Raw genomic sequence first — 27,851 nt, forward strand, 5'->3', positions numbered from 1 at the left:
GAATGATTTTAATGAAACACATTAAGGTAGGGAAGAAGCAAAACTCACAGCTATTATAGCATTAATCACTCTAAATATTCCTGATTTTTTCAGAGTAACTTCATGGCCCTCTACAGATGGGGGATCAGTTAGCGAATAATGCGCTGTCAGTTATTTCTTACCTATGGGACTAGAATTTTAATCCATCCTTAGGTCTTCGGCACATGTGTAAACATCTGTTGTAGTATTAGCTAGTAAACCAGTGGTTTACAGCTCATATCTGTAAATTCATAACTAGCTCAACTGGTCGCTCCTCTGGGTGGGTTGAAAGTTAAATAGCACATGCAGATGTCAGCTAGAAAAGTTTTTCCTCCCAAACACTGTAGTTCCACTTCCAGCTCAACCATACTGGGGAAACGCCTAACATTTCCTCAGGTGTATAGGGACTGAAGGGCAACAGAAACAAGGCACGAAGGGAGGAGGGCAGGGAAGCTGTGCTCTGCAGGAGTTTCATCCAAGGTAGCAGGGAAGGGCAGACAGGAGAAAAGGTGGAGACATGGTGAGTAGATCCATGACTAGAGAGATCAATCTCGCAAGGCAAGGTTAGCAGTAGTGGCCATAGAGCAACTCCACTGGTGCTTCACAGGCTGAGAAGAATATTCTGTGCCCCAAGCCCCCACAGAGAATCCTTTGTAAAGCCATCTTATTTGGGCTTTGGGGAGGGGGGAAACACTGCCTGTTTGAGGCTGCAGTCTCACTGGATGACTTGCAGTTTAACAATTTACAGAGAAATGATGCTGCTATAGTTACTGTACTATGAGTGATAAAAAAAACCTCCCCTTTTTAAAATATCTCCTTTTTCAATACTTCATATAGGTGAGATTATTAGAAATCTCTTTTAGGCCAGCACTGTAAGAACAGGACTAATTTAAGCATACAGAGAGTTAGAGTCCCAAGTTGGTACAGTTTTTAATTATGCTGTCATGCTGGTGTTTTGACACTAATGGAGAAAGAGAACAAAAAGTAGTCCCTCCTCCCACTGTACTACTGAGATTAATAATAAAATAGTCCTTTTTATTATTATTTACATTGGGTCATAGATGTGTGCAGCTGTTTACAAATTACGGCTTACAAATTATCCTTTTGCTAATAAAGGTAAAGCCCTACTCTTCTGTAATGTACTGCCTTTTAAAACCTTTACTAAAAAAATATCTGGGCAGCTGTGATTCAATGTTCTCCAGTTCACCGTTAGAGTTCTCATAAAAAAATTAAGCTTTCAAAATTGACTTTTATGTATGGGTGGCCAGTCTCCAGGGGACTACTTTCCACATTACAAAAACACCACCACAGAAGATATAATTGCTCCCATTTTTGACAGCCTCAGCACAGAAGTAAACAATCTGAGGGCTGATCAGATTCTAAAGACAAAAAGACCACTATTATCATCTAGTAGTCGGAGCTCCTGATAACACAGGCCACAGAACTCCCCTAAAATAATTCATACTTGAACTACAGCAGCGGCCCCCAAACTTTTGAGAGTCATGCCCACTCTTACCCCATCAGCACCCTCCCCACCCTGCTGGAGTTAGGCTGGGAGCGGGGCGGTGGCTCTGGAGGAGTGGGAGGGAATGTGGACAGGAGTAAGGGGGCCAACGCTGGGGCCACAGCTGGGGGTGGGTCTGGGACTGGGAGTGCGGTCACAGCAAGGGGCCAAGGCTGGGGGCGGGAGTGGAGCCAGAGCCACAGCCAGGCTGAGGTGGGGGCCGGCAGCCAGGCCAGGTGAAGCTCCGCTCCCAGCCTTGGCCCCAGGCTGGGAACAGAGCTGCGGCCAGTGAGGGAGGATAGCATGGGAGCAGAGCCACCACCAGGCCGTGGTGGGGGCTAACAGCCAGGATCCCGGCTGGGTGCGGAGCTGCACCAAAGCTGGGGACAGGGTCAGGCACGGGGCTGGGAGTGGGTGGACACAGCTGGGAGTGAGACCAGAGCAGAGCTGGGGGGGTACTCCCTCCCTGTGGGGGCTGGCCTGGGCCCTGCCCCTGGATGTTCCTCCACACACCCCTAGGGGGGCGCACCCCACAATTTGGGGACCTCTGAACTAGAGCATAGTGTTGTGCATCCTCATCTCTCACTGAAGTCAGGCTTTGTTGGTAGTTGGACACTGCAAGATCAGGGCCTTCATAGTCTGAAGATTCACTTACCTATTCATTCTCTAGAGGGTGATGCTCCTGATAAGGGCTGAGGCTCCCTGGAGTAGCAGCATGGGTAAAGCTTGCACTGCCACTGCCCATGCTGCACCTGATCTGTGTACTGGATGTCAGTCCCCAGGACCATCAAAGCAGCACCTTCTACCAGCAGTGTTTTAGCCCAATGGGGCCCCATCTTGGTTAGTTCTCATTCACTACTGTAATAAACATGCTAAATAATACTTCTACCATGGGTGGCAGGTGGTCCTTCATTTGTTAATGTTATTGTTCTAGGAATGACTCTGTAAAGAAGCAACATTGCCTACGGCCAAGAGACACACCCCCCCCCCCCCCCAAGCACACAAAACAGAGCTACACCCTTTGGATAGGGCCACTAGCTACTAAATTACCCATTGCCATGGCCTATTGTGGCTCCTAGCTACAGCCCAGAGATGGGTCAGGCAGCCCCAAACAGGGCCAGATGGGACTTTGGTAGGGAAGACAAGTGTTGTACCAGCCAATGCCTCACACAGCCCCCTCCATGGTCATGCCTGGGTGGGCTGCACCTTCTCCATCCTCCTTACCCTTACCCTCTCCTCTCCCCTCCCCTCCCTTCTCGATCCCCCCCGCCCACCATCTCCTCTCCCCTCCCATCTCCATCCCCCCCGCCATCTTCTCCCTCCTCCCTCCGCCATCTCCTCTCCCCTACCATCTCCATCCCCCCTCCCCCCGCCATCTCCTCTCCCCTCCCATCTCCAACTCCTCTTCCTCGCATTCCCCCGCCTCTCTCTTCCCCCGCCCCCCTCTGGACTCCCCCTCCCCGGGGCTGCCGGGCCTCGGGACGTAACACTCCCGGCGACGTGACCGGGTCCGTGGTCATAGCAACCCTGCACGCGGCCAGAGCGGCCCCGCCCCGGCTGTGGGGGGAGGGGCCGCCGCTACTCCGGAGCCGAGAGAAGGGGGCCGGGCCGGGCCGGGCCGGCCGCGGCTCAGGGAGAGGAGCCTGGGGCCAGGCCATGAGCATGGGCGTGAGGATGGAGAGCGGCAGCAGGAGGAGCCCAGGTAGCGCGGGGTCTGGCGCCCCCCCGGCGGAGGGACCGGGCGGGCCTGCAGGGACTCGCCAAGGGCGAAGCGGGAGGTGGGGGGGTGACCTAGGCAGCAGCAACACCTTCCACACGGTCGGAGCTGTTAGTCACTGGCTGGGGGAGGGGGAGACCGATAGCTCCCAACATCTATTGCTCTACCTGCTCCGACAGGGTGGGGGAGAGCTCCCAGCATGCATCGCTCCACCCTGATCCCAGGGGGGGAGAGCTCCCAGCATGCATCGCTCCACCCTGATCCCAGGGGGCAGGCCCATGCGGGGAGAGCTCCCAGCGTCCCTGGCTCCACCCTGATCCCAGGGGGTAGCCCATAAGAACGGCCATACTGTGTTCGACCAATGATCCATCTAGTCCAGTATCCTGGCTTCTGCCAGTGGCCAGTGCCATATGGTTCCGAGGGAATGAATAGAACAGGGCAATCATCAAGTGATCCATCCCCTGTCTTTCAGTCCCAGCTTCTGGCGGTCAGAGGCTTAGGGAAACCCAGAGCATGGGGTTGTGTCCTTGATCATCTTGGCTAATAGGGTCCATGAATTTATCTAAGGCTACATCTACACTACAGCTGGGATCGACTCTCTGAGATCGATCCACCAGCAGTCAATTTAGCGAGTCTAGTGAAGACCCACCAAATCGACAGCAGATCGCTCTCCAGTCGACCCCTGTACTCTACCCCCGACGAGAAGAGTAAGGTAAGTCGACAGGAGAGTTGACCTAAGGTACGTCAATTCCAGCTACCTTATTCACGTAGCTGAAGTTGCGTAGCGTAGGTCGACTTACTGCGGTAGTGTAGATATAGCCTTATTCTTTTTTGAACCCAGTTATACTTCTGGCCTCCACAACATCCCCTGGCAATGAGTTCCACAGGTTGACTGTGCATTGTGTGAAGCTTTACTTCCTTTTTTTTTTTTTTTAAACAGCTGCCTATTAATTTCATTGGGTGACCCCTGGTTCTTGTGTTTTGTGAAGGGACAATAGCATTTCCTTATTCACTTTCTCCATACCATTCATGATTTTATCGTTATGATACCTCTATCATATCCTCCTCTTTAGTTGCCTCTTGTCCATTCTGAACAGTCCCAGTTTTTAAAATCTCTCCTCATATGAAGCTGTTCCATACCCCTAATCATTTTTGTTGCCATTCTCTCTACCTTTTCCTATTCTAATCTATCTTTTTGTGTAGAGGCAACCAGCGCTGCATGCAGTATTCAAGGTGTTGGCATACCACGGAGTTATATAGTGACATTATGATATTTTCAGTTTACAGTAAACGCTCATTAGTAGCAACATATTCAAGCATCTGTTGCTGTTATGGGGAGTGTCATCTGACCGAAGGCATATGAAGAGTAAAGGATGTTTTGGAAGGGGAGGGGCAGCCACTTTGTGTGTGTGGGGTGGGGGGAGGGGGGAGTAGGGAACACCAAGTTTGAAAATGGAATCCTGGGTTTGGCAGGGGAGCCCCCAGTCACAAAATGGCTGAGTGAGCCTGGCTGTCGGACTTCATGTTCCACCTTGGCGAGGGATATATGGCTGGGGAGGGCACCGTGCACAGTCTGCAGGGGTGGGAGGGGCAGGCTCCTAGCACTGACACCGGAGATGGGAGGGGGAAGGGGACAGATCAGTGCCCTGGAGAGGGGGATTCCCCAATCCCCCACTGCAAAACAGCACACCCACACCTTGCCACCAGCAACCGAGATGGAGGGGATAGCTCAGTGTATGGGGGTCCCTGATGCTCCCCACTTAAAATAGCAACCTCCCGTCCCCCCAACCTCTTGCAAGCCAGATGCTGAGGAAGGGAGGAGGAGACCTTCCAGCTGCGCTTCTGCTGTTCCACCAACCCCAACTTCCCACCCCCCAAAACTCACCCCTACACATGCTCTCCACGCAGGCTCTATCAGGCAGGGCAAGTGGATGGGGCTGTGTCCCTGAAGCTGCACTCAAGAGCCAGGGTTGGGAGGGGAGTGAAAAGATGCACCCTGTGAGTATTGGGTCCCTGTTGGACAGAGCCCCCTGTTACTCCAGCCCTCGAGTGCGGCCCCATCTGCTTTCTCTATGCAGGCTTTCTCAGGAAGGGCAAGTGGCGGGGCTGTGTGCCCTGGAGCTGTGCTGAAGGTCCAGGATTGGGAGGGGAGTGGAAAGATGAAGTTTGGGGGGGGCAATGCCTCTAAATGTCCCCCCCCAAATCTCCGCCCTGGATGTGATGTCACAACTGTTGCTCTTACGTGGCAGCTATGTTGCTGTTACCAAGTGGTAGGGAAAATGTTCCCAGTGGAAATGTTGCTTATAAGTGGTGGTTGCACTTATGAGGTGTTTCAACAAACAAGCATCTACTGTATTATCTATCAGTTTCCTAATGGTTTCTAACATTTTGTTAGCTTTTTTGACTGCCACTGCACATTCAGCGGATGTTTTCGAGTACTATCCACAAGATACCAAGATCTCTTTCGTGCGTGTTAACAGCTAATTTAGACTTCATCGTTTTGTATGTATAGTTGGGATTATGTTTTCCAATGTGCATTACTTTGCATTTATCAATACTGAATTTCATCTGCCATTTTGGTGCCCAGGCACCCAGTTCTGTGACATCCCTTTGTACCTCTTCACAGTCTGCTTTGGACTTCACTATCTTAAGTATGCCTTAAGTATCCCTCCTTTGTATTGCCTCCAAACTTTGCCACCTCACTGCTACCCCTTTTTCCAGATCATTTACAAATATTTTGAATAGCATTGGTCCCAGTACAGATCTCCCTGCTATTTATGTCTCTCCATTTTGAAAACTGACCATTTATTCCTACCCTTTGCTTCCTGTCTTTTAACCAGTTACTGATCCATAAGAGGACCTTCCCTGTTATGCCATGACAACTTACTTTGCTTAGGAGTCTTAGGTGAGGGACCTTGTCAAAAGCTTTCTCAAAGTCCAAGTACACTATATTCACTCAATCACCCTTGTCCACATGTTTGTGTCCCCCCCCCCCCCAATAATTCTAGTAGATTGGTGAAGCATGATTTCCTTTTACAAAAGCTGTATGGATTCTTCTCCAGCAAATCATGTTCATCTATGCATCTGTTAATTCTGTTCTTTACTATAGTTTCAAACACTCTGTCTGGTACAGAAGTCTGTAATTGCCAGGATCGCCTCTGGACCTTTTTTAAAAAATTGGCATTACATTAGCTATCCTCCAGTCATTTAGTACAGAATCTGATTTAAGTGATAGGTTACATATCACAGTTAATAGTTCTGCAATTTCATATTTGAGTTCCTTCAGAACATCTGGTCTTGGAGACTTATTACTGTTTAATTTATCAGTTTGTTGCAAAACCTCCTCTATGGATACCTCAATCTGGGACAGCTCCTCAGATTTGTCACCTAAAAAGAATGACTCAGGTGTGGGACTCTCCCTCATGTTCTCTGCAATAAAAACTGATGCAAAGATTTCATTTAGCTTTTCTGCAACAGCCTTGTCTTCCTTGAGTGGTCCTTTAGCACCTCAATCATCCAGTGGCCCCACTGATTTTTTTTTGGCAGGCCTCCTGCATCTGAAGAACTTACACAAATTGCTGTTAGTTTTTATGTCTTTTGCTAGTTGCTCTTCAAATTAGTTTTTGGCCTGCCTAATTATACTTTTACACTTAACTTGCCAGAGTTTATGGTCCTTTCTGTTTTCCTCAGGAGAATTTGATTTCCAATATTTAAAGGATGCCTTTTCTCCTTTTATCACCTCTTTTACTCTGTTGTTTTGCCGTTGTGGCATTTTCTTGGTCCTCTTTTTTTTTTTTTTTTTTTTATTTGGGGTATACATTAATCTGAACCTTATTGTGGAGTTTTTAGAAAGTTTCCATGCAGCTTGCAGGCATTTCACTCTTGTGACTGTTCCTTCTAATTTCTGTTTTATTAGCTTCCTTATTTTTGTGTAGTTCCCCTTTTTGAAGTTAAATGCAACTGTGGTGGGATTCTTTGGTGTTTTCCCCTCCAACAACGATGTTAAATTTAATTACATTATGATCACTGTTACTGAGCAGTTCTGCTATATTCACCTCTTGGACCAGATCCTGTGTGCCATGTAGGACTAAATCAAGAATTGCCTCTCCCCTTGTGGGTTCTAGTACTAGCTGCTCCAAGAAGCAGTCATTAATGGTGTCTAGAATTTTTATCTCTGCATACCATCCTGGGGTGACATGTACCCAATCGGTAGCCTCTCTAATCTCCCCGAGCATTTCACAATCACCATCACCATCCTGGTCAGGAGGCTGATAGTATATTCCTATTGCTATACTCTGATTATTCAAGCATGCAATTTCTACCCATAGAGATTCTATGGTACTGTGTGATTAATTTAAGATTTTTATTATATTTGACTCTATGCTTTCATTCATTTATTGTTCCACTCCCTCACCAGCACGACCCACTCTGTCATTCCTATATATTTTGTATACTGGTATTACCATGTCCCATTGATTATCATCATTCCACCAAGTTTCTGTGATTCTTATTATAGCAATATCCTCATTTAATATCAGGCACTCAAATTCACCCATTTAGACGTCTAGCATTTTTGTATACAAGCACTTATAAAATTTGTCAATATTCAGTTGTCTGCCTTCATGTGATGTAACTGAATGAGACTTTTTTCATTTGACTGTTTCTCTTCAGCTCTTACCTGTACTTTGTCACCTTCTATCCTCTCCTTTTTATTAGGCTATAGAGAATCCCTATAAATAAATCCTCCCCTAAGGGATGTCTCTGTCCAAACCATGTGGTCCTCCACACTTGTCAGCTTTCCCCCAGCCTTAAGTTTAAAAACTTCTTTTACAACCTTTTTAATTTTACATGCCAGCAGTCTGATTCCATTTTGGTTTAGGTGGAGCCCATCCTCCTGTATAGGTTCCTCTTTTCCCAAAAGCTATGGTGACCATATTTTTCTAAGAGAAAACAGAACACCTCCAGCCACTCGCCCAAGGCTTGCCCCCCCCCCTTGCTGTTGCCAGTTGCTGGAACCCTGCCCCTACCCTGAGCCAGGCTGTTGCCCGGTTGCTGGAACCCTGTAGGGGGTCCACATGCTGGAATGCTGCTTTCCCCCACCCAGCCCCATCTCCGCTTGCCCCCTCCACACCACACCGAACTTTTTTGACCAAAGTGGTCATTTGTCCTATTTGCTCTTGCCAACTGATCAAGTCAGCAAGAGCAAATGGGATAAATGCCTCCTTTGGGGGGAAAAAAAAGTTGGGACGGCTGAGACAGGGCTTAAAAAAGAGACTGTCCCGGCCAAAACGGGACTTATGGTCACCCTACTAAAAGGTTGCCCAGTTACTAAAATGCTCCTCCCTACACCATTATCTCATCCACATGCTGAGACCTGCAATTCTGCCTGTCAGAATGGTCCTGCATGTGGAACTGGAAACATTTCAGAGAATGATATGAAGGTCCTGGACTTTAATCTCTTACCTCGCAGCCTAAATTTGGCCTCCAGGACCTCTCTCCTTCATTTCCTTATGTCATTGGTACCTACATGTACCACAATCACCAGCTCTTCCCCAGCAATGCACGTAAGTCTCTCTAGCTGTCTTGAGAGATCTGCCACCTTCACATCCAGCAGGGAATTCACCATGTGTTTCTCCCAGTCATCACAAACCCAACTATGTATATTTCTAATAATTGAATCCCCCATTACTATTATTTGTCTCTTCCTAATAACTGGGGTCCCCTCCCCTGGAGGGGTATACTCAGTGCTAGATGATATCCTCAGTGGCAGAAGGGTCCCAACTGAGGGATTGTTGCCCTCCAGTTCAGTTTGATGTTCTCTTTCCCGAGACTAGCATCCTCATTAATAGCACAGAGGCTGTCAGACAGTGGGTGGGACGGCTCTATGTCTTGGAAAGTCTTGTCTATGTACCTCTCTTTCTCCCTTAGCTCCCAGCATGCATCACTCCACCCAATCCTAGGGGGCAGCCCCATAGGGGGAGAGCTGTCAGCATGCATCACTCAATCCTGATCCCATGGGGCAACTCCCTGGGGAGAGAGCTCCCAGAATGTACCACTCCACCTTAATCCCAGAGGGCAGCCCCCTGGGGAGAAGGCTACCAATATGCCTTGCTCCACCCTGATCCCATGGCACAGCCCCATAGGCAGAGAGCGCCAGCATACCACACCCTAACATGATTTCATGGAGCTGAAGCATGTTGAAGGGATTCTGCCAGTCAGTATCAAAACAGAAGTTAAAAGTAGTTTCAGATAATACTATACTTGCACCTCAGTCCCTTTGTCAATTTTTTTTAGCTTTTCAATCACATTTTCCAATTTTTTTAAATGGCACAAAGATCCACATGGATCAGATTGCAAAACAGAGACCCTAGTGACTGTAATGCATATAAGCAGCTAATGAAATGAAGCATTATGCATGTGCTTAACTTTATGCACTGTGATTAGTTCCGTTGACTGCAAAGAGATTACATCAGTACATAAAGTTAAGTATGCACATAAGTCTTTGCAGGATCAGGGCCTTAGAAGGTCTGCTTTATAATAATAATAAATGCACATGTGTGTTTTTAATGGTATCAAGTGCTAATATGGTAAAGATTTGAGTTTCTCACTAATAACCACAGTTTTCAGAGTTCAGACTCTCAGGGTATTTGAAATCAACATAATTTTATTTTACCTAAAATTGTTATTAATAGTTTATGGTGAAAATAAAAATATAACTTGGATTCTGATTCAATTTTCTTGGTTTTGAGGTTTTTGGACAAGTTCTAATTTAAAAATAAAAGGTTTAGAGATTTAAAAATTATTCTTTGCATGGATTTAATCCTTTGTGTCCTGATCCTGCAAACACTTATGCACATGTGTAACTTTACTTCTGAGAATAGTCCCATTGGCATATATGGGACAAAACAAAGGAGTAAAGTTAAACACCTGTGTTTGCAGGATCAGGCCCTAGCTGTTTTTAAAATGCTCAAGATATTTTTAGGTCTAAAACAACAACATGTATATAATATGTATGTGCTAATTTCCTAGCTATCTCTTGTGACAATTGTATAATGAGGATAGTACTAATCCATGGCTGCTATGCTATTCAGCACCATGTTGAAGTGCCATAGTGATATACAAGCAAGTTTAAGTCAACAGGGATGACATTACATTATCATGCAGTATATCAGTGGTGTCAGTTCAAATCTGTGGTGACACTGACAAGATGATTTCTCCGCAGACATTGTTTTGCCATCAAAAACACAGTTTTAATGTGAGTTTTAATAATGCTTAGAAAAATGAAATTCGGTGCAGAAAAATACTATCTGTGCCCAAGATTTTTAGTATTAAATTCTCTATAAGGTATTCTCAAACTGTTTTACCTGCAGATTACTCACTCAATATAAAGAAGATCCACTTACAGGCTCACTTCCTTCCCAAATCCTCCTCCATCTCTTACTATTGGTTCTCAACATATTTTTTCTGTGGGCCCATAAGGATTCTGTGGGGTTCTCGTTGTCCAGAGCTTCAACTGAGTCTAGTAGTCTGTAAGATCTAGTCTTCCATCTGTGCAGTGGTATTTGCATGAGTTACTCCTGCTAGTGTGAGTGTAAGAGTGTAAAATACATTACATGCATGGAAGAATTAGACCCTTATATTTTAAATACAATTTTACACTTATTCCATATATCTTATGGGACTTCTGTTCATGTCAATGTGAATTTTGGGCAGAGATCAAGCTTTAGGATATTCATTGCCTTAGGTTATGTTATATTACAGGGGTCGGCAACGTGCGGCACGCGGCTCGCCAGGGTAAGCACCCTGGCGGGCCGGGCCAGTTTTATTTACCTGCTGACGCGGCAGGTTCGGCCGATCGCGGCCCCCACTGGCCGCGGTTCGCCGTCCCGGGCCAATGGGGATGGCGAGAAGCCGCGGCCAGCACATCGCTTCTTCAGGACCATATGTGATGGAATGTCTTGGCACAGTTCAAACAAGGGTATGGCTTCTTGCCCTATAAAAATGTAAAGTACTATTGTTGAAATATAGGGTAATTGGTTCTTTTTTCACCTAGGATTAATTTGAAAAGAACATGGTTCACTTTTTAAAATTCCAGATACAGAATTAAACCCAACAGTTATTTACTGTACTGATCCCAGAAGCCAGTTAGGTTAGTCACAGATTCATGTTATTTATGGCCATATAAGGAATATAACTATCCAAACCAGCTTTATTATTTAAAGCTAGTGGTCTACATTTGGTTCTTTATCTTCCACTGCCTTTGCTTGGCACATTTCTGAACAGTAATAAAATTGTAGGCTTATTGCTTATCAATGATGCACAAATGTGATGTTGCTCTGTTACGGCAACACAGAAGTCATCATTTAATTACCACAAGGATGTTGCTATGATATTTCTGTAATTTGAATGGGCTTCAAAGTGTACCAAACAAAAGTACTTCATTTATTCACAAGCAACACCAGCCCTTTCAGTTTCTTCCCTCAGCGTAGATACTGACACTGCTCTGATCTAACTATGAGCTGGAAGGGCATTCTGAGTATTTACATGCAAATATGACCACCTGTGCTGCTTGTGTATTTCTCTGTATAACACAATGCTAACAAATAGGTTTTAAACTGGAGCAGGACTATCATATCCTCGGACTAGTCTGAGTTTTTCAGAAATCAAAATTGCCCCAAAATGTTCATTGACCAGTCAGGCAAGTGGAAGAATAATGCATTAGTGATGTCTAGGGGGAAAAAGCAGTCAGAGGCTTAGAAGTAATGTTTGAAAGATAAAGGCATACTTTAGACATAGGAGACTTTCCCATTTTGGGGGCAACTATACCTTAGGCTTCTATTCAGCAAAACACTTAAGAGTGTATTTAACTTTAAGCATTTGAATAAGTAAAGTATATGATTAGTTCCATTGAATTTCAAAGAAACTACTAGGGAGACAAGGTGGGCGAGGTAATATCTTTTAGTGGAAACAAGAAAACTACTGACATGTACTGCATAGGCACAGCTGTGCCACTGTAAGCTTGCTAGTGTAGACATGACCTGAAAAGCAGTAGCTGGATTGACAGAAGAATTCTTTCGTTGACCTAGAGCTGTCTACACAGGGACTTAGGTCGGCTTAACTATGTCGCTCAGGGGTGTGGATTTTTCACACTCCTGAGTGATGTAGTTATGCTGACCTAATTTTCTAGTGTAGATCAGGACTACGCTACATGCTACAGTGGCACAGCTGCAGCGCTGTAGCTGTGTCGCTGTAGCATCTGTAATGTAAAGAAGCTGCTAAAGTATTAGGCTATGTCTAAACTGAAAATGCTACAGTATAGACTCCTCACTACAGTGATGGGAGGGGTTCTTCCTAATGACTTAGCACTGTCTGCATCGGGGGTTAGGTCAGCATAGCTACGTTTCTGAGATATGGCTTTCTCACATCCATGAGAGACGTAGCTGTGCCAATGTAAGTTTCCATTGTAGACCAGCCCTTAGTGCTCCTCAGGGTGGATTTCATTTAAATCATGATTTAAATCACTAGTCAGGAAGACTCGATTTAATCATGAATTTGTACATAAAAGTGCATTCTTGTGGGTTGTTATAACCTTAATACATATTCTTCACAACTCAGAGATAGATGTAGGTTTCATTCTTAGAAGGTACACACTATACATTTTTAAACAGTGATTTATTTTGAAAACTTTTCAGATTAGTTTTACAGCTATATCAGAAAATGAATGTTTGTTTGGTTATTTCATTTACCAAAGGTAATTGAAGCAGATATTTATGAAGTCATTGGGAGGTGAATTATCTCCAATTCAACAGGTTAATCATTAATATTTGGAGGATTTTCTTGCCATGCTGTATTAGGAGGAGAGCGTCACCAGACAGACATTTAAATTGTTTTATTTAACTAAAACAACAACCTTAAGTATTCTGGGTTTTTTTCTTCAACTGCAAACATAGAATATTTTAACAAAACAAGCATATGTCCCTCGCTTCTCACATTTATCTCCAGTCTTCATCTCCTTGTCCAGATCTATTCCGCCCCCAACAATCTTCTATTCATTGAACTTTTTGAAACTTTGCACTTTTAGAGAGAGGTAAGCGACTGACTCTGTGTACACAAATTTGCAGAGGGACAATAGAGTTGAGGTCTGTTATTTCTCACCTCTATATATTATTTATTTATTTTATTTAAAAACATTTTTGCTGTTAACAAGCATGTTACCTCTGGAGACATAAATCCACAGTTTGAGAACTGCAAAACTAAGCATCTCTGATGGTATCTTCTGGACTGAGCATTGAGTCCCATTGGGCTTTTGGGCTCGGGAAACAAGCACTGAGTGGTGGTATCACATCGTCATGCACGTCTGGGATGATGATCAGTGGCTGCAGAACTTTCGGATGAAGAAAGCCACATTCATGGGACTGTTTGATGAGCTCGCCCCAGCCCTGCGGCACAAGGACACGAGAATGAGAGCTGCCCTGTCGTTGGAGAAGTGCGTGGCAATTGCACTGTGAAAGCTGGCTACTCCAGACTGCTACCAATCGATCGCTAAACAGTTCAGAGTGGGAAAGTCGACTGTTGGATGCGTGTTGACGGAAGTGTGTCAGGCCATTAATCGCATCCTGCTCCGAAAGATCGTGACTCTGGGCAACGTGCATGACATTGTGGATGTCTTTGCACAGATGGGCTTCCCTAACTGTGGAGGGGGCAATAAATGGTACGCATATTCCAATTCTGGCACCAGCCCACCTAGCCACCGAGTACATTAATCGGAAGGGGTATTTCTCTATGGTTCTCCAGGCGCTTGTGGATCACCGTGGGCATTTCACGGACATTAACGCAGGCTGATCCGGAAAGGTGCATGACGCACGCATCTTTCAGAACACTGGCCTGTTCAGGAAGCTGCAAGCAGGGACTTTCTTCCCAGACCAGAAGATCACCGTAGGGGAAGTGGAAATGCCCATTATGATCCTGGGAGATCCTGCCTACCCCTTAATGCCATGGCTTATGAAGCCATACATGGGGAAACTTGATAACGCAAGGAATGATTCAACAACAGGCTGAGCAAGTGCAGAATGACTGTTGAGTGTGCTTTTGGCCATTTAAAGTCCCGCTGGCGCTGCCTATATGGGAGGCTGGACCTGGCCGATGACAATATTCCTATTCTTATAGCTGTGTGCTGTATGCTCCATAATATTTGTGAAGGGACGGGTGAAAGCTTCACTCAGGGCTGGACCGTTGAGGCTCAGCACCTGGAGGCTGAATTTGAACAACCAGAGACTAGGGCTATTAGAGGGGCGCAGCGCAGGGCCATAAGTATCAGGGATGCCTTGAGGCAGCAATTTTAAGCTGAAAGTCACTAATATTTTTTGCTATGCTCGAGAGTGCAGTGCTTGTAATACTAGGAGATGATTGAGATTGGTGCATGTGATGCACTGTGAAGGTTTAAGAAAATTGCCTGTTGCTTTGAAGGGCTCTGTTTGCTTTCAGTTAATGGAATAAAGATTGCTTTCAAACCAAAACAATTCTTTTATTAAAAAACAACAACCGGAGGAGAGAGACAAACAGAAAAACACATCAGCACTGTGGGAAATGAGGGAAGGGAGGGTCTCAGGAGGAGGGGAGGTCCCGGGACAGTTAAAGATTTGTGTATGTCCAGGTATCATATGCAACCTTGTCCTTTGGAGTACAGTGCAGCAGGTACTGTACTTCAGCAGGGCCTAATTGCAGAGGGATGGGTGCTGAGTGCAGTGGGTACTGGGAGTCTGCAGTGCTGGACAGTGACAGTGGAGGAGTGGAATGTCGCGGGTACAGACTGGAGCCAGGAGGTTAAGAGTGTGTTGGTGGTGTCTGGGGGTCGCATGGGAAAGAGTTTTGCGACAGCGGCTGCGGGGGAGGGCGGGCGCGGAGCTGCTTGGTTTGCAGTGCTAGTAGCGCCTGGAGCATGTCCGCTTGGTGCTCCATAATGTTTAAGATCCGCTCCGTGGCTTCGTTCTGGTGTGCCGTGTTCTCCTTTCAGTCCCTCTTTTCACTGTCCCGCCACTCCTTCAATTCTTGTTTTTCGGCCGCGGAGTGCATCATGACATCACGCAGAAAGTCCTCTTTAGTTCTTCGTGGCTGCTTTCTAATTCTGCGCAGCTGTTCAGCCGGCAATTATAAAGAGGGAGGCTGGGCTCCCAAGGTCATATCTCTGAAGCCAAAATGCAACATTTTACAGAAGCAGTATTGTTTGCAACACACAGACCACTGATTCAGTGATTTAAAACACAGCCACTATTCACATACCTGTCACTAACTGGTTGAACCCAGGCAAGCACATATGAGCCACAAGACCCCAAAAATGGTGAGTAACTGCAGGGGCAGGAGAAATCAGTGTTCCAGGACCGTACTGTACACTGGGCACGTGGCTCTTGGGGAGAGCCAGCACGGGGGGGGGGGGGGCTTATAATCATTATTGTCCCCACATTTTCCACAGGCTGTGTTCATTATGGAAGATATCTCGCTGCTGAGGGTGAGCAGGGAATCAAGGGAGGGTCTTCTCCAAGACTGCGGCTTCTGCCCTGACCCTTATGCGGCTCGCCTCTGTGCAGCAATGGTGTCCGTCCCCCCACCCGCAGTGACGGCAGAGTGGTGCGGGAAAGTTACCCTTAATGGGGCAAGAAACAAAGCAGCTCTGCCAAAGAACCTGCGGCAGCGGATTGCCCAGTATCTCTATGAGAGTTTCATGGAGATCTCTGAGGGAGATTCCCATGAAGTGAGGGAGTCAATCAGCACCCTGTTCCGCCACTCAGACTAGGCATGTGGTGGTACACTCATCATACAGACACAAGCCTGCTTTCTGCAACCCTCCTGCCCCTAACAACTCGCTTCAGCGATTCCCAAAATCAAAGCCACTTTCCAGGGGCCTCCTCTCTTGTTTGCACTTCGCAAAGCTCCGAAAACTGTGACTGGCTAGCCTCCTCCAGGGTAAAGAAGAGCTCCTGGCTGCATGCATCTCTGACCTCCTAGTCATCCTCTGCCTCTGGGTCCCCCTCCTCCTCCCCATCCTCTTCCAAGATTTCCTCTTCCTGGCACAGTCCACTCTCGACTGGCATGCGAGCCACGGAAGTATCCACAGTGGCCTTCGCAGTGGAGGTGGGGTCGCCACCAAGTATCGCATCCAGCTCTTTGTAAAACCGGCAGCTCGTGGGCACAGCACTGGAGCGGCGGTTTGCCTCCCACGCTTTTTGGTAGGTGTTCTGCAGCTCCTTAACTTTGACCCTGCACTGCAGTGTATCCCAGTCATGGCCCCTTTCTGTCATGCATCGTGAAATCTGTCCGTAGGTATCAAAATTCCTGCAGCTGGCATGCAGCTGGGACTGGACAGCCTCTTCTCCCCAAATGCTGATGAGCAAGTTAACACTGGCAAGTTTCTGCGCAGTAAAGCAGCTTTTTGCACTCAAACTGCAGGCGTGTGCACACTGCCAAGCCACTTTGTGCGCAGAAACTCCTCGGTTGCAGCGCTGCAAAAACCCACCTCGATGAGAGTCGTAAGGCTATTTGTGCAGAGGCTCCAGCGCTCTATTGCCAATGTAGACACTTGATTGCTTTGTGTGCTGTAATTGGCCTCTGGAGCTGTCCCATAATGCCTCAGGTGACTGCTCTGCTCATTGTTTTGAACTCAGCTGCCCTGGAGACATGCGCCCCTCCCCTTTCAAAGCGTGGTTTCTGACAGCCATTGTGTGCTGTGCTGATCTGCTCTGGGTCACAAAGCAAACCATTAATGTGGAATACTAGTGCTGTTAAACCCAGAGGCAGGCAGGTGTGTGTGTGTGTGTGTGTGTGTGTCTGAGAGAGAGAGAGAGATTTCTGTGCAGAGACCCCAGGGAGGGAGGCCAGGGCTGATGTCGGGGTTTCCCCCTGCCTCAGGACTGGTTGTTTCCTGCCGCTGTCTGAACTTACAAGACAGCATGCTGACACACTCTCTGTCCCCCCAAAACACACCGTCTCTCTCCTCCGCTTCATACACACACACATACTCTCCCCCCCACACACACACACACTTCAGTTGAAAAGCAGCTAGCAATGTAGTACGATGCCCATGGGACAATGGAATTGGGAAACCTGCGTCATGTGACGCTGTGCCTGCCCCATGAGGCATTGCAAACCCTTCCCAAAGCACCCTGCATCCAGGTACTCAGTGGGATAGCTACCACAATGCACTGCTGTCTTTGTTGGTGTAAGAGCTGCTAATGTGGATGCACTCCAGCGTCACAAGGAGCACAGTGTGGTCACGCAACAGCTGTTTATTAATTCCAGCGTTTTAATAAAAGTGGTATAACTTGTGGGGCCGAAACTTGCCAGTGTAGACATACCCTAAGATGCTTAGACCCACTGCTTTAAACATAGAACACAGCTACCCATTGAACTTTTCTGGGCATTCAGATTCAGTTACCTTTTAAACTAATTTATTTTTTCCTATTTCATTTCCGTTAATAAATAAACCACTGATTGACACAGCCAGCAGTTTCTGCAATTGTCGCAAAGCAAGAGCAATAGTGCTTCATCCATAACTTCCCCAGTCAGCACACTGAAGCTTTTAATTAGGAAAAAAAATTTTCATGAATTTTTTCAAGATTTGCTTTCGTTGTCCTTTTGTTTGAGTCAGTTTAACACAAGATTATTTCATTCATCACATTGATTGATTAGAAAGTAATCAGTTAGGGTTTTTTTGGGTAGTGTTATTTTGCTTTTTGTTTGGGATTTTTTTTAACTGTAAAACATAAATATCTTTCAGTTTGTTCATTTTACATTGTTTATGCAATGAGTTAGTAGGTTATTTGTCCTGGAGCACTGAGAACACTAGCACACTGTTGGGCATTAATAGTAGATGTAGAGAAGAGCTTCCTGCATGTAATTCAGCATGCCTATTAATAGTACTTAATTAGTTAATGGACTATATAGCGTTACCATGGTACATATGGTAGACACTGATATCTGTTGTAGGAGTCACGTCACTTTCATAACATTCCAGTTTTACACCCAAATGTAGTTGATTACATGCTAAATTCAAACACAGCAAAATTGGAATTTCATTTTAAATGCATATTATTGAATTTTTTTGGAATTGAATATGTTTTATTCAAAAAGTCTAGGAAATTACAAGAATTCTCATCCAGCAAACACCGCTCATCTCATATTAAATTATAAAGTTAACTGCATTAAAGTCAGATTAATGACCAAATCTTTGTCCCATCAAAGTCAATGGGAGTTTGTCATTGACTTCACTGAGACCAGAACTTGGTCCAGTATGCTTGTATTCCATTTGCGTAAACAGAAAAAAATCATAGTTAAGACCACTATGTGCTCAATTTCGCCTTTATGATTTTAAAAATAGTTTTTTGTAGCTTCAAAAGTAGGTGCAGGCTCTTTTCACTTTGCATCCCATATGGCAGCCACAAACAAGCCTAATACCTAATTTTCAAATGAAATTGAGCTTTTTCAAAGCTGTTATTGCATCTGGCTGGCTCTTAAAGTGAATGACTCCAAAATGGCATGTAGGAGTTGAATAATCCCTCAGGAGACTACAAAACCTTGCAGATTTCTTCCATGCATGTGCCCCATGTTTTTCTAAATAATAAAGTGATATCATCATGCTAGTATAAGTGGAAGTGGTAAACTCCAGGGCTGACATCTTGCTTATTAAGGCCATGTCTACACTACCACTTATGTTGGCAAAACTTTTGTCTCTCAGGGGTGTGAAAAAATACCCCCTCTGGGCGACATAAATTTTGCCAGCATAAGCGCTCTTGTGCACTGCACTATGTCAGTGGGAGAGCGTCTCACGCCTACATAGCTACCGCCACTCATTGAGTTGGTTTTATTTTGTCGACGGGAGAACTCTCTCCCCTCAGCATTATGCAGCTACACGAGCGCTCTTACGGGGCACAGCTGTACCAATACAGACATGGCCTAAGTTTCAGGCCAATACAGAATTTTGTGGACACTTTATAAATCCTATTATAGGGCCTGAGTTCGAAATGCTGACAGACCCTTAATTATTGTAGTAATCAGATATAGGTTACTCTGTCCCTTCAGCATTCCTTCTCAAAAACAGATTCAGGGCAAAATTCTTTCCACTTTATTCATGCAAGTAGTTCTATTGAAGACCTTGGGATTGGGAATGTGAAGGCTCAGCCCTAGGTTTGTGGGGTCCTGTGCAAGATGCTTGAGAAGAGGTTGGGTTGGTCTGTTAGAATTCTGTAATCTCTCTTTCATACAGGAGGTAGAAGGAAAGGATTTCAACAGCTGGTAGATGATGATGGATCAGGGGGACGGAGAAGACCTGGGGTCCATGTTTATCTTTCAAGGTTGTGGAGGGAGTCTTTGAAGGTGGCTGTACTTGCCAAGATGAACCCTAACAAAGATGCACTGCTCCCCTTCCCACTCCCATATCAGCCACTCAGTTAGCACATGGCTAGGATTAGCCTACAGTCTATAGGGAGAGTGGTATACAAGTCTATATGCCTGCTCCCATTCCTTGTCAGAAGTATCCCATAAAGCACTGTGCTATAATGACCACTCTGGAGCACTGCAGAAACCAATTCAAAAAAATTCTGTCATATCCAAGGAACAAAGACCTAAATGTGCAGCTATAGGAAAGAATAAGTATCAGAAGATTCAATGGCAGGAAGGGGCGTTTAAATCACTAAATTTTAAGAAAATGACTTAAATCATACTGAAGTTTGTAAAAATAATTTGATAATCTGTGCTAATGCAACTTTAGATTTCAAAATGTAATTGTAGATGGGAATCATCCAGCGAGGGTGTCTCTGGAGGGATACCACTGGGATCTGTTCTTGGCTCAGTGCCATTCAATATCTTTATCCATGTTGTGGAAGGAAATATAAAATCATTTCTGGTAAGGTTTTCAGGTGACATAATAATTGGTGGAATGGCAAATAATAATTGTGGGGACAGGTAAGTTACACCTCTACCCCGATATAACGCTGTCCTCGGGAGCCAAAAAATCTTACTGCGTTATAGGTGAAACCGCGTTATATCGAACTTGCTTTGATCCGCCAGAGTGCGCAGCCCCGCCCCCCCGGAGCGCTGCTTTACCGTGTTACATCTGAATTCATGTTATATCGGGTCACATTATATGGGGGTAGAGGTGTATATAGAATGATCTGGATTGCATGGTAAACTGGGCTCACTTGAACAAATTTGCGTTTTAATACAGCCAAATGAAAGGTCATATATACATCTAGGAACAAAGAATGTGGGTCAGACATGGGGTGGGAGGGACGGACTGTATTTTGGAAATCTGACATTCAGGAAAGAATGTAGGGATCATTTTGGATTATCATCTGTACATGATTTCCGAATGCACTGTGGTGGCTAAGGGAGCGAATTAAATCTTTGGATAGGTAAACAGGGAAGTATCAAATAGAAGTAGGAATGTATTATTTACCAATGCATATGACAGTAATGAGACCATTATTGGAATATTGTGTCTCGTACTGTGTCCCATTCTGGTGTCCACTATTTGATTTGTGTAAAACAAGATTAAGAGGGAGTCTATCATGATGTATATAAGTATGTACCCGGAGAAAAGATTCTCATAATAAAGTGCTCTTTACTTTAGCAGACAAAGGCATAAGAAAATCCAATGGCTGGATGCTGAATCTAGATAAATTCAGACTGGAAATAAATTGTACATTTTTAACAGACCTGTGTTATACAGGAGGTCAGACAGGATGATTACCATGGTCCGTTCTGGCCTTAAAACCTCTGAAACAGAGAGTAGAGTTAACCATGGAAATAGGGTTGCCAATTTTCTAATCGCACAAAACTGAACACCCTTGCCCTGCCCCTTCTCTGAGGCCCCACCCCCAGTCACTCTATCCCCCCTACCTCCGTCGCTCGCTCTCCCCCATACTCACTCACTTTCACCATGCAGGGGCAGGGAGTTGGGGTGCAGGAAGGGGTGAGGACTCCAGCTTGGGGTGCAGGCTCCAGGGTGGGGCCAGAAATGAAGGGTTCAAGGTGCGGGAGGGGGCTCAGGGCTGGGGAAGGGGGGTGGGATGTGGGAGGTGGTGAGGACTCTGGCTGGGGATGCAGGGGTTTGGGGTGCAGGAGGGGGCTCCAGGCTAGGCAGGGAATTGGGGTGCAGGAGGGGGTGTGGGCTCTGGGGGGGAGTTAGGGCGCAGGAGGGGGTTCCAATCTGGGACAGGGGGTTGGGGTGCAGGAGGTGGTTTTGGGTGTGCTCTGGCTGGGCAGTGTTTACCTTGGATGGCTCCCAGTCGGCGGCGCAGTGGAGCTAAGGCAGATTCCCTGCCTGCCCTGGCTCCACGCAGCTCCCAGAAGTGGCAGCATGTCCCCTCTCCGGCTACTAGCCAGAGGGACCAGGGGCTCTGCACACCGCCTGCACCTACAGATGCCGCCCTCACAGCTCCCATTGGCCGTGGTTCCCGACCAATGGGAGCTGCGGACCCGGCGTTCAGGGTCGGGGCAGCGGATGGAGCCCCTGTGGCCACTCCTGTGCCTAAGAGCTGAACATGCCAGTTGCTCCCAAGAGCTGCATGGAGCCAGGGCAGGCAGGGAATCTGCCTTAGCCCCGCTGCGCTGCCAACTGGATTTTTAGTGGCCCAGTCAGTGATGCTAACCAGAGCCGCCAGGGTCCCTTTTCAATGGGGCATTCCTGTCATAAACCGGACACCTGGCAACTCTACATGGAAACAACTTACCTAGGAATGTAGTGAATTCTCTGTCAGTCTAAGTGTTGTACCATGGGTACTGTGCTATATAATTGGTTATGTTTTGGCTATATACAATGTATGTTTTATAGTAAGAATTAAGGTATTAAAATAAATAAATAGAATAGTGAATACTAGTATTAGCCATTTTCTTTTTATGCCTTGTAAGTAACAGACAGAATTTTATCGGTGTCTATGTTAATTAAATTAAAGGAATTTTGGAGGCCTAGGCCCCAGTGTGGGAAAGGACAGTTACAAAATTGAGTAAAGTCTAATTTATAATGCCTTTCTTGTTCAACATAAAACACTGCTATTTGTTACCTTTTGAAGGTCTCTACAAAAAACTGTGTATGTGAATAAGGAATGTATGTATCGGGAGAAAATAAGGTGTAAAGGCCATTTTTGAAGCCAAATGGCCAAAAAAATAAAAAGTAAAAAAACTCAAAAAACTCTAAAATGCCAAAGAACCATCAACGTGCATCCATGGTTAAGGGCGGGCAGACTAACAACCCTAAGGTGAAGGTTGGCCCCTTAAAACACAAAATAAATAATTAATTCAAAACCAAACAAAATAACCCTCTCAAAGGTGTTTTGGGCCATCAAAAAATAACACCAATTAAAAAGTAACCAGTCACAAACTAATACAGCAAAATCCATAAACTTCAACAACAACAAAAAACTATAAAAACAAAGTGCTTTGCCATGGGACTTTGGGTTCGTCTTGCCACTACTCCAAAAGCATCGGATTGTGACCGACAGAGCCTGGCTCCCCTCTGCGACCAATCTGGCTGGCCACTAAATTAATCCAGACTCTGGATTAGTAACTATAAACATCAACTGGCGGAACTGTGTGCATGGTGTGTGTGTGTGTGTGTGTGTGTGTGTGTAACTAAAAAGCATATGCTAATTGCTGTATTCTCAATAAATGCCGCATGTTGCCTTTTCCCCTATAAAAAGATCTCGTGTGCTCTGTTTAAGCGTAACATTTTTGGTAGAGAATGCGGGCAAATAGTAATAGCACCTGTGTAAAAAATGTTTTTAAAGAAAGTAATCCAAAAATAACAGATCTTGCTCTGTTAAACCAAACTCTAAAAAATATAGACGTTTGGGCAGTGTAGTATTTTTTGTAAGTAGTAATATGGTAATTTCATAATTTAAAAAAAAGGGACCAAAAGGGGTGGGGGCTAGTTAAAGAGCCCACCCTCCTTGCTAAATTGGTAATGGAACAAAGCCTGGTCCATAAAAAAACGATTCAGGAAAAAAAGCAAAATCAGGCCCAAACAAACAAACAAATAAAAAATAAAAAGCAAATTAAAAGTCCTAAAAGCATAATAGCAAAAATAAAATTAAAAAGTAAATACAAACATAAAAATTTCAAATCCCCAAAACAATACTTAAAATGGTAAAATCTAAATTAATAAAGGTGTCATTTTAAAAAATAAACAAATATTTTTTTAAAAAGTAAAAAATTAACTCTGCAAAGGCAAAAAAAAAATTAAGCAGTTAAACTTTGAAACAATACAAAAAAAAAAAAGGGGGGGGGGCCCTTTTCCAAAAAAAAGTCTATAAATAAACCAGGCAAAAAAACAACCCAATTTAAATCAAATTTGGATGTCTGTTTCTAAAAGATATGCTCAAACTGGAAAAAAAATTGGGTTTGATGCAGGAATCATTTCATGAAATTCTATGGCCTGTGTTACACAGGATGTCAGACTAGATGCTCATAATTGTCTCTTCTGGCCTTAATTTATTAATAAAATTTATAATGAACTAAATTATAATTATTTTGTTTTTTAAAATGTCACTACTAGTATGATAACTTATTTTAATGTTAGAAAAATATTGATAATCAAGGCCTTCATCCCACACATATTTAAGTAGATATGTAGGTTTACTCGTATTAATAGACCCATTATCTTTAGTGGAACTTCTCATGCTTAAAGTTAAGCATGTGCATAAAAGTATATGCAGCATCGGGGCTACTATTGTATTTTTATTTTTAAAACAGTCTCACAGCATAAAATCTTTGTCAAAACAGAAGCCTAAGGTTAATATCCTAAACCCAATATCTAAGCATTTAAAAAGGTGGTTTTCAAAGGTATATACATGACTTCGGAATACAAGTCTGACTGGTTTCAAACTGCAAACCTTGAAGAAAGACTATAGCCCAGTCAAACCGTGTCATCTGTCTTGATGTGCAGAAGTTCAGTATGTCAGAAAGTGGTGTTGGTTGTAAAAATAGCCCTGCTGCTTCCTTATCAGTTTTGTATTTGAATTTGTGTCGATCTCACAGGAGGGATGTTAATGAGATATAGAATTGTCTTTTTCAGTATAGATGAATATTATAAATATCTTCTTAAAAATTCTATGTAAACTCTGAAATTCTACTAACAATTAGGAAACTAATTAAGAAGGAAGCACAGAATATCCATCTTAGCAATTTAAGACTATAAAATGGGAAGAAAGTAAGAACTGGCAACAGGTAAATAAAAAAAAATTAATGGAGAAATCATTTAAACAAAATATTTTTTAAACAAACAAAAATCATGATTGATATCCACCCTTGCCACTGGCTGGAGAAAAAAAATTTGAATGATTCTCATCCAGTTTTCCCTTCTGTACTGCAATGTATCTTTCATTAACAAGCAAAGCCCACAAAAGGAAGCAATTACAAGCATTAACAGTGTACTAAAGGACCTAATTGATTTTTGATGTTTCCTACGTAATTTTGTTTACATTCTGTAGCTTGGGAAGCTGCATATATGACAAAACTTTTGTGTAAATTACCTAGGGTGAACAATGCAATATCTCTGAAATTTGAATAAACGTGTGGCTTCCTACTGCAGTTATTTGCATTAGGTATCAAATATATATATCCACGTACTTATTGGCAGAAAAAGTTCATTTTCTGAAATGACACATTTAAATATCTGACTAATTTCCTAAATAAAGCTAAAACTGGTTTGTACAGTTCCCAGTTCAGTTCTACATATGTGATAACAAAAAGTTTAAAACTGTGGTCAAAGGGTGTTTACAATGGAATCATTTATATTTACAAGGAAAGAAAAGCACAGGTAGTAAAGGTTCATTTTTAATCAGAAATTTTATTATTATTTATATTGCTGTTGTATTAAAAGTCCCCAATCAGGACTGGGAACCCATTGTTCTAGGCAGTGTACAAACATGATTATTTCCCCAGAGAATTTACAATTTGAGAGCCTAATCCAAAATTCACTGAAGTCAGGGGAAGGACTGTCATTGGAAAGACTCCCACTGACATAAATGGGTATTGGATCAGGTCCTAAATAGACAAAGCAGACTTACAACAGTAGACAGAAGTAGTTGTAGCTTCAAACAGCTAAATTCGATATCTTCCATTGTTGTATGCAGTGTAGTTGTATAGAACAGAGACACTGGATTTATGGTTTATTATAACAATCTGTAACACTCTAACCCCATCTTTTTTGTCCTATGATTGCAGAGGTGTTAGCTGGTTACTCTATCTTGAATGATCCCTTAGAATATATGCTAACTACTTTTATACTTAACAATCTGTTTCACCTTGCACTTAGCTGTGAAGCTCAGAGTACCTTTCCCAGACCTGAAGAAGAGTTCTGTATGGCTCAAAAGCTCGTCTCTTTCACCAATAGAAGTTGGTCCAATAAAAGATATTACCTCACCCACTATATCTCTATTACAGTAGACAGAATGCATTTATATTGTTTGAAGTGATAGGTACAAGTCTTATTACCTTTATTCCCCCTTCCCATCTTCCCAGAACAAGTCATCTTTACCCCTCCCCCCAAAAAATATCCAAGTCCCCCAGAAAACATTTCTATTGTCAAGCTTATGTATATTCTGAAGCCATGGAATTTCTTGAAGAAACGGCCCCCTGTGCTCCCAAATATAAGCCTTACATTTTAATTTCTAGTCTTTGTCGTTGTGAAAATAACCTTGAAATATGAACTGAGTGTAAACTGACATAACGTTGTCTTCCTAAGTCTATGGAGAACGATAGGGCCTGTTATTAGATGGCTTTGTATCTTCAGCTAATTTCCTGAGGTCTGTGTAGCTGACTCAGCTCCTCCTGAGGAGAAAGATTCAGAGGAAACGCTGCAAGATATCTCCCTCTTGGCTCTGTCTTTTGGGTTTTCCTGTGGTAGACGGATGATTTAGATCATTGTTTTGTTTTTTACAAATAACATGTATTAATAGTAAAAGTCTGATACAGTAACACCAAATATTTCATTTGTTACTGTTGAACAGTGTGCCATCTGCTGGTGATATAATGTGCTGCTTTTACAGATGGCTATAATGTACACCTCTACCTCGATATAACGCTGTCCTCGGGAGCCAAAAACTCTTACCGCGTTATATCAAACTTGCTTTGATCCACTGGAGTGCGCAGCCCCACCCCCGCGGAGCACTGCTTTACCGCGTTATATCCGAATTCATGTCATATCGGGTTGCATTATATCGGGGTAGAGGTGTAAATTAATGTTAAAAATAAAGTGCCTGATTTTCAGGGATGCTGAGGAGCCACAGTTCCAACTGAAGACGGTAGGAGCATCACATCCCTGAACACCTTTAAAATCAGACTCAAACTGTACAAGTCACTGAATAGGATCAAAATTATAGTTACAAGAATCCACAAAGGGATACTCTTATGGTGCCTGGACTGTTCTCTCCAGGGTTCCCTCACCTGAAATAATACATTAGAGATGATCTTATAATTAGATATCTGTCTATAAAATGTGTGTTTTTCTGGTATTATCAGACTCAGGTATAAATCACTTACAAAGTGATGGAAAACTTAGGTTCCATTTGATCAGCTCTGGATGAGAATCTGTTGATTCTATGATCTCCTCTCTGGCCCAGATTTCTGAATTATGTAGGTGCCGTACCACTTCATAAGCAGCTAAAATACTAGTCCCCTGCTTCTTGATGTTTATAATCTGTGGCCCCAATCCTTCGAAGACATACCCCCATAACTTTAAATGTGAACAGTCCGACTGAGTTTAAATAGCCATGCTTTGCAGGATAGAGGTCTAAATTAGATCATGAACACTACACAAAAGTAACAGAGAAGGATAGATTGTTAGAGCAGATTGCTAGTTTATTACTTTCACATTTGTTGTTGGATACTTTAGGATTTTAATATTTAAAATAAATATAATTCAATTTAATATTTATATTTGTTCTAAAACTATAAATATAAATTCTCATTGGAGGACATTGTGGAAGGAGTGTGTTAAGGATGCCTTTAAATGGAGTGGCACACAAGACAAAGGAAGTTATTCCTGCGATCAGGACAACATGAAAGATGGATTGCAGATGAGAGAAAGAAGGCTACAAATAATATATTTACACTAGCATTTTCCTTCAAATTTCCTTCCATCATACTACCACTGCTAATAATGGTGGGAGTGCTAGTATAGACTATCTGCCAATATTTTAACCACTGTATTGTGTATGATTGCTCAGAGCAGATCTAGGTGACATGATAGTTAAAAAGCCAGTAACCAGGTGTCCACAGTAGTGATCCCAAGATGGTGGAAAATTTGATGGAAAATACTACTGTACACACAACCAAATGTGATAACTAGTCAGGAGGCTTCAGTGAAGTCAGAGGGGCAATGTTTAGAAAGATACAAGAGCAGAGATGAAAGCAGGAGTGTAAATGTAAAGAGCCTCGCTGGTGAGGCTGAGAAATTTGAACCTGGTATGAAAGGTGAGAGGAAGTCAATGGAGAAAGTCATTTAAGGGGTTAAGCTGATCTGATCACTGATCAAGAGAGATGACTTTACTAGTGGCATTTGTTATGTACTGGAGGAGAGGCAAGTCAGAGGTAGGGAAGCCAGGGAGAAGGAGTTGCTCAAGT

At 43.8% G+C, this 27,851-nt stretch overlaps 1 protein-coding gene across 1 annotated transcript in view; it reads left to right on the plus strand.

The window, feature by feature from the left end:
• The first annotated feature begins 3,166 nt into the window (after positions 1-3,166).
• SPATA7 (spermatogenesis associated 7) overlaps positions 3,167-27,851 on the plus strand; it is an 82,942-nt gene continuing 58,257 nt past the window's right edge. Inside the window, exon 1 of the mRNA XM_026651330.1 lies at positions 3,167-3,224. Within this exon, the coding sequence (XP_026507115.1) occupies positions 3,179-3,224 (46 nt within the window). The 5' untranslated portion in view covers positions 3,167-3,178. The remainder of the gene's footprint in view (positions 3,225-27,851) is intronic.

This window comes from Terrapene carolina, unplaced genomic scaffold, assembly GCF_002925995.2.
Source record: "Terrapene carolina triunguis isolate 2854851 unplaced genomic scaffold, T_m_triunguis-2.0 Scaffold96, whole genome shotgun sequence".
Taxonomy (NCBI): domain Eukaryota; kingdom Metazoa; phylum Chordata; order Testudines; family Emydidae; genus Terrapene; species Terrapene triunguis.